At 53.4% G+C, this 7,200-nt stretch overlaps 1 protein-coding gene and 2 non-coding genes across 3 annotated transcripts; all 3 read right to left on the bottom strand.

The window, feature by feature from the left end:
• Nucleotides 1–852: 852 nt before the first annotated feature.
• On the bottom strand, nucleotides 853–5,644 carry RPS3 (ribosomal protein S3). Its single transcript, XM_064411143.1, has 7 exons — nucleotides 5,493–5,644; nucleotides 4,588–4,718; nucleotides 4,408–4,501; nucleotides 3,610–3,704; nucleotides 2,902–3,089; nucleotides 1,546–1,742; nucleotides 853–921 (listed from the first exon to the last, which is right to left on the bottom strand). Exons 1-6 carry the CDS (start codon nucleotides 5,520–5,522, stop codon nucleotides 1,549–1,551), a joined length of 732 nt encoding a protein of 243 aa, XP_064267213.1. The 5' UTR covers nucleotides 5,523–5,644; the 3' UTR covers nucleotides 853–921; nucleotides 1,546–1,548.
• On the bottom strand, nucleotides 2,051–2,198 carry LOC135295685 (small nucleolar RNA SNORD15). Its single transcript, XR_010357827.1, has one exon. It is a non-coding gene; the product is annotated as a small nucleolar RNA SNORD15 (small nucleolar RNA).
• On the bottom strand, nucleotides 3,206–3,352 carry LOC135295661 (small nucleolar RNA SNORD15). Its single transcript, XR_010357800.1, has one exon. It is a non-coding gene; the product is annotated as a small nucleolar RNA SNORD15 (small nucleolar RNA).
• Nucleotides 5,645–7,200: the final 1,556 nt, after the last annotated feature.

Here is a 7,200-nt window from a genome sequence, read left to right on the forward strand (position 1 = left end):
TATATTTTCAGATTATTTCCACATTCAAATCCATATTAAAAATTAATATTGGCATTAGTCTAATATTTATATTAACTACTTAAATCTTTGCACTGAATGGTGCACACAGAAACCTGAAATCACTGACACTCTAAGAAGGCACATCTTGTTTCTGAAACTCAACCAGACTCCCAGGTGTGCCAGAGAAGCTGGCAACAGCAAGGCCAAGGCTCCCTACAGTCCAGTTTGAAATTCCAGTTCCTAAGTCACCAACCTAATTCTTGCAGAGCAAGCTCCTTAAAACAGAAATGTGGATGTGAAACAACAAAGCTTGCAACAAACAGGCTCTGAATTCCTGAAAATTTAAACTCCTTGATCCTGCACATACATTATCTCCTATGATGTGCCTGTCTCTTCCCATTCCTGCACCAGACTTCCACCAGAGATTCCCACGTTGCAGGTTAGGACAGAAGGTTTGAAATCCTGAGTGTCACTTTTGCTCTCACCTCACAAATCCACTCCCAAAGGTACCTGACCCTAACAGGAGCTGCAGTGGACACTGCCAGAAAAGCTCCCCCTTCTGGAAGCACTGGAAAAGGGACTGGGATGCAGGGAACAGCCACCAGTACTCCATGGAGTGTGTGTTGCTCATGACCCTCTAAACACAGGACTGCTGCTCCAGCTCTATCACAGTTATCTGTGCTGTATTCCCACTTTGTTTGGATCAGGATCTGGTGAAGGTCACTCCAGAAGGGGAACACAGCAACAGAATTCCTTCCACACCAAAGGTGGGAGCAAGGTCTTCCTGGAGTACATCTTGAGAAAAAAAAGAAAAAAAAAAAAAAAGAAAAGAAAAAGCACCTTCACAAACACTGCCTTTTGTGATTTTATTAAGAGATGTTTTCAGGACAGACAAGCTTCTGGTTGCAGATGTTACAAACCCTACAACGAGAAACAAAACACTCAGTGAGCTGGGGGCAAACTCTTTTCCACGACCATCATCCTATCCCAAAGAAAGAACAAGCCAAGTTTTCCAACTGAACTGCATTTCTTATTTCCTGTATTTTGGCCAATGATCCCCCTTTTTCCCACTGAGGCAGATCTTGCCAGACTCTTTGGTAAGACTTCAAACTGTGATAACTTCCTTATAAAAGCAGCCTATAAATTATTCTGATGTGTCTTCTAAGACTCTCCCAGACTGGATCCTGGGGCAGGACAGGATGGATATATGAGGAATACACTCTCTGTGCTGCCAGCTGCACACTGGCACAACATCAACACATCCAAGTTTCTCCAACTGTAATAATCCAAGGCCTCCAAATCCATGCTGTGTAACACAACATGGAACAAGGCACGTGGACAGATCTCATCTCCAGAGGAGTGTTCTGAGCTGCTCTGCCATGTGCCTTGAGCCCTGTCCCCTTTGCCCAGTGCAATGCTCAAACCCAGCTCTGGTCACTGTGCTGGGCACAACACAGCTGCCTGTCTTCCCAAAATCCCAGCTTTGTGTTTTTGGTGACCAGAAACCTTTTCCACATGGATCCTCAGCACACTCCCCCCACTTACCCCTCAGGCAGTGGGCACTGGCTGAGGCATGGCTGGCTGTTCTGGTTTGCCACCTTTCTGCTCTGAAATGGGGGTGGTGGGCAGAATCTCTTCTTTGGGTTCCACGATGCTGACGTGGTCTGGCAGAGGCTTTTTGGGGCCAATCTTTCCACTGGGGTCCCAAGGCAACATAATCTTTACTTTGATTCCCAGTACTCCTGCAGAGAGCGACAGGACAAGGGAGACACAAAATAGATCAAGAGATGAGCACCAGGATTACAAAATATCTCTCTGCACATTGAAGATCTGCTGACAACACTAACACACACGTGCTACAGCTTAAAAATCTAATTACTGAGACTTTTTATCAGTGATGTAAATTTAGGCAAGTTGGATATTCAAAGTTATTCAACCCACTGCCTTGGCTGACTGCAGTTCTACCCTCAACTCATTCTACACCTGGTTTTAAACCCTGTCCTCCTCCCCAGCTCATTTTTCTAAGAAATTCCACTTTTTTTTTAACATCCCTTCTCAGACAAATGCCTCTAAATCATCCAATGAGCAGGACACCCTGGCCAAGGCAGCCTTAGCACAGCACCACAGAACGTGGCACAGAGCAGGCTGCAATGGCACAGGGATGTCCCTTCTGACTCGTCATCGTATCATCACCGAAGGGAAGGTGCAGAACAGCTCTGGGCTGGCATCCCTGCACCAGGAGCTCTGCAACTGACTAACCCAAAGCCAGCCAAGACACACAAATCATTTGTGCTTTACCAGGAGGGAGAACAAGTGGAAGCAGGTTTAGCTGGGAAGACTGACTGACACCTGTAGCACCCCTGTTCTCTCTGCCCATCCTGAGGAGCCAGGAAAACCAGAATCCCAAATGCCAAGGGCTCTTAAAGCCAGGCAACAGGCACTTCTGGAAGCTACCACCAGCCTCAAAGGCCTCAGGACAGAAATGAGAGTGCCTGGAGAATCTACAGCCACATTTCTAACTGGAAACATTCAAACCCCATCAGCAGAGAAGTGGATGACCTGGTATGATCACACTGGCTGCTGAAGGCCCCTTGGCTTTCCTTTCCCAATTGATTTCTACTTTAGATGTAGTATTCAAATCCCACAGTGAGAGCTCAGTAGCAAAAGCCCAAGCAAACAGGATTTTTAGTCTGAACCATCCACAGCAGCACAACTGAACTATTCTGTGAGATCAGAAGTGCATCAAAACCACGTAAGTTTCAACCCAAGGATGCCAGTCCTGCCAGTGGGAAATCCCCACCTGCAGGAACGGGATGGCAGGAGCTGAGATTTTTGTGTCTCTGCAGCTCTGGAGAAGGCAGCTGACAAAGCTGCGAAGGGCTCTGCACGCCAGGCACTCACCCTGCCGGAGTAGGACGTGACGCACGGCTGTGTCCACGTAGTAATTCACTGGGTCCCCGCTGTGGATCATCAAGCCATCCACAAACTTCATGGATTTGGCCCGCTGACCTCGCAGCTTGCCGGACACAACGACCTCGCAGCCCTTGGCCCCGCTCTCCATGATGAAGCGGAGGACGCCGTAGCAGGCTCTGCAGGGAGAGGACAGCCAAGCCGTGAGCCCCTCTGCCAGACCCACGGGGCTCCCTGGAGGAATTTTACCACTATTCCAACCCCAGTTTCACGTGTCAGCAGGGCAGCTCCCATCCCTTCTCAGACAAATGCCTCTAGATCATTCACTGGCGACAGGAGGCTGCTGCTGGAGGCCCTCATGCAGCGCCACAGGACGTGACACGGCGGAGGCACCGCCACCAGAGCCGCCCGCTTCCGACTCGTCATCGTCTCATCACCGAGGGGATGAGAGCAGGGCCGCTGCCACCTGAGCCACAGCACGGCCACAAGGCCTCTGATGCTGTGTGCCTCACTCCTCCACCCTCTTATTCCCAAAGGAACACATCCAGCTTTATGCCCCACGGACAACCAACCAGACAGAACGCTCCAGAACTGTGAGCTGAAGTTTCAGTGCAGCATTACCAGGTTAAACCCTCAAACTGCAGAGGAGCTGTTCTTTGGGAATGGTACTGAGTCCCACACCTCCCCAGGGGCACTCACCTGCGCACAGCCAGCCCTCCCAGGAGCTTGTAGCGCAGGGACTCGGCCTGGGCGATGGCACACAGACCCCTCGTGGCCACCTTCTCGGCGTAGAGCTGCACCAGAGAGAACACAGCGCTCACAACGGGGCTCTGCTCCAGCCCACCATGGAACCACGGCCTGCTGGGGCTCCCGAGGTTCATCCACCTCCACCCCTGGCACAGGCAGGGATCTTCCCACTGGGCCAGGCTGCTCCAACCCGGCCCTGAACAATTCCAGGGACAGCCACAGCTTCTCTGAGCACCCTGTTCCTCACCACCCTCACATTAAATTCAACTTTTATTTTAGGAGTTTCATTCTACTCTTCTCCCTACATTCAGTCCAGTTAATCCTTCCACACTTACAGGCAGCAGCTTTATCCTACATTTCCTTCCCTGTCTAACATGATCCAGCATCTCTAGCCAAGATGGAATAAATGAGCACCACCCCAGCACAGACATCCCCCCCTCCCTCCCTGATTTGTTTCAGAGCAAGATTTCCTGGAACAGAACTACAGAATCCCTTGGGTTGCATGGACCATTTAAAGGAACCTAGTCCAACCTTCCCCTGGGAAAACACCCCTGACATTAAGGATCAAAAATAACTCCTGTTTCCCAACTTTCTGTTTCCTTCTGCAGCAGTTTCTTTATAATTTATTTTGTATTTCAGTGCAGGACCATTTTTGAGGCCAAGCAACACGTGACCCAAGTTATCCTGAAAGCACCTTTCAGCTGCCACCGTAAATCCATGTGCACCACCCAGCTCCTGAGGCAGTTTTACCTCCACGCTTCCCTCGGGGAACCCAAACCTCTTCTGCACCACAGCCGTCAGCTCCCGGATCCGGCGCCCCTTCTCTCCCAGGACATTCTGAGTTCTGAGGGGAAACAGTTACAGGACAAGTGAGCAAAGTGTCCCCAGGAGTGAGAGCGGAGCCACCCCAGCTCAGCACGGCTGAGTTACCTGGTGGCAAGGATGATAATCTCGGTCCTGGTGGGAGTGACCCGGACTTCCACTCCGGAGTATCCATCCTCAGCCAGCTCCCGAGTCAGGAACTCGTTCAGCTCCGCTTTGAAGATGCCATCAGCGACAAACTAAAACACAAAGGGACAAAGTCAAGGCCTTGTCGCGTTCTGAACCTGAGCGCAATTCACCCAAACTCCTCCTGCAGCCTGACAGTCACTCCTGACAAATTTCCCTTCCTCTGAGAAAAATCAGAGAAAACTCTGAGCTGGAAGGGACCCACAGGGAACACCAAGTCCAACTTTTACAGGAACAGCCAGGAACTGAACCCACAGCCTTGACTTTAGCAGCACCGTGCTCGGTTGGCCCAGCAGGGGGGGAAAAATGGAACCCCCTCCCTGAATTTCTCAGGAATAATCCATTCCTGGCAGGAGCCCACACCCAGCACTGCCTGACCCACAGCCACTGCTCGCGCTGGGATCACAGCTCTCTGCTGGAATTCCGGAGCAATTTAAGGGAAATAACGAGAGGGGTCGCATCCCTTTCCCAGCCCCACGGGACGCTCTGCCGGGACTCCTGACAGCCCAAACCTCCCTCTCTCCCCAGCACAGGCAGCGCCCGGTGCCCTCCGGGGGCAGCCACCAACCACAAACCCTTCCCGCAGGAAAGCAAAGCCACATCCCCGCAATTCCCGGCGCCGCTCCGCACCTCCGCGCGCGGCCGCGGGGCAGCGCCCGCTCCATCCCGCCGCCATGTTCCCCGCCGGGCCCCGCGCCGCATCCGCCGCCATCCTCCCCCGCCGCCCGCCGCCGCCCGCCGCGCTCCCGCCCCGCCGGCTGCCGGGGTCGCCGCGGGCGCTGCGGCGGGGCCGTGAGGGCGCTGCGGGGCCGCGCGGCCGCGCTCACCTTGCGCTTCTTGGAGATCTGCACCGCCATGATGAGCCGCGGCCCGGCGGAAAGGAGGGAGCGGGCCCCGCGGGCGGCGCTATATCCGCCCTCCGCCGCGCCCCATTGGCTCGCCGCTGGCGCGGCGGGCGGCTAGCGGGGCACGATGGGAGATGTAGTCCTTGCCAGGCCGCCATGTTGGCGAGGCCTGAGCCATGTGTGCGGCCCGGAGCGGCGTTAAAGAGTCAGGAGTGCATGGAATAAAACAGATAAATGATAATTCACCCCGGGCTCACGCCTGGAGACCTGCTCTTCCCGGGCGTTGCTGTCAGAGGGTGCTCTGTTGTTATCTGGGAATCACAGCATGGCTTGGTTGGGAAGTGACCTTAAAGCTGATCCAATTCCACCCCATGCCATGGGCAGGGACACTTCCATTGCTCCGAGCCCCGTGTCCAGTCTAGCCTTGGGCACTGCCAGGGATCCAGGGGCAGCCACAGCTGCTCTGGGCACCCTCTGCCAGGGCCTCACCACCCTCTCAGGGAACAATTCCTTCCCAAAATCCCACCTATCCCTGCCCTCTGGCAGTGGGAGCCATTCCCTTGGTCCTGTCACAACACATTGGTTTTTAATGGTGTAGGGATTGCAGGGGGTTACAAAAATAACAACAATAATGAGCAGAGGTGATGCAGGGCCTGTAGGAAGCGCAGATTTAAAATGCTTTTTATTTTATCATGGATGTTATTATGGTTTGCAGTTGGACCTGATGATCCTAAGGGCGTTTTCCAGCCTAAGTGATGCTGTGAAAATGCCCACAAGCGCAGCAGGAACACGAGTGGGAGCAGCAAAGCAGAGGATCCCGCTCTGCTCTCGGCCAGGGAAAATCCTGGATTACCACTAGATGTCAGTGCAGACGCTTTCCAGGCTGGGAAAAGCTTCTCGAGTGAATAATAACCAACAAATGAATCTCCAGGGATTCGCTGATGCACAGCTGGAGGGATGGCGGAGCATCAAAGGCAGGTGGCGGTGGTGGCAAGGAATTGTGTCCCCTCTGTCACCAGACACCTTTGTCTCCCCTTTGGTGTGCCCTGAGCCCAGGACTCCCTGTCCCACAGAACATCAGCCTCTGGAAAAGCATCCAGCAGCTGGAGATGTCTCTGTGCAGGGATTTGAGCCCTGGGAACTGGGGTCTCAAGTAATTTTTCAGGGAAGATCCTCCCAAGCTGCACAAACCCCTCTCTGCTGTTTTCCACCATACTTTCAGAGCAGAAAAGATCATCTATTTTTTAGGCTGAGTTTACCCAGGAGGGGCTCACCCCATGTATTTCTGTATCACACAAAGACAGCAAAAGGCACAACACGAGCAAAAAGCCTGATCCTGACCCGTGTCCCCTTTTCCATGGCCTAAAATATGTGTCCTGGTCAGCACCCAGGGCTGGAGCTGGGCACAAAGCAGGGCCTGGCTGGTGCTTGGCACCAAGGGAATGTCCCCTGTCCCCCCAGATGTGGCCTGGGGGCTCCAAGTGTGGATTTCACATCTGGGGACACTTCAGTGCCTTCCCCAAGGAGCAGTGTGGGACTCCTCCCTGAGCATCAGCCAGCCCTGGGTGATGCTCCCAGGGGCTGGGAATGGATTCTGGGCTAGCTGGAGATGTCCCTGCTCTCTGCAGGAGGGTTGCATTGCTGACCTTTAAATGTCCCTTTCTACCTGAGCCATTCCCCAGTTCTGTGA

This window comes from Passer domesticus, chromosome 2 (assembly GCF_036417665.1).
Source record: "Passer domesticus isolate bPasDom1 chromosome 2, bPasDom1.hap1, whole genome shotgun sequence".
Lineage (NCBI taxonomy): Eukaryota > Metazoa > Chordata > Aves > Passeriformes > Passeridae > Passer > Passer domesticus.

What these genes read in the sequence shown, in the direction of transcription:
- RPS3 (XM_064411143.1), bottom strand. Translation starts at nt 5,522, where the DNA reads ATGGCGGTGCAGATCTCCAAGAAGCGCAAG. An exon ending in AGATCTCCAAGAAGCGCAAG is followed by an intron (nt 4,719 to 5,492) that starts GTGAGCGCGGCC and finishes TTTGTGTTTTAG; the next exon opens with TTTGTCGCTGATGGCATCTT. An exon ending in ATTATCATCCTTGCCACCAG is followed by an intron (nt 4,502 to 4,587) that starts GTAACTCAGCCG and finishes GTTTCCCCTCAG; the next exon opens with AACTCAGAATGTCCTGGGAG.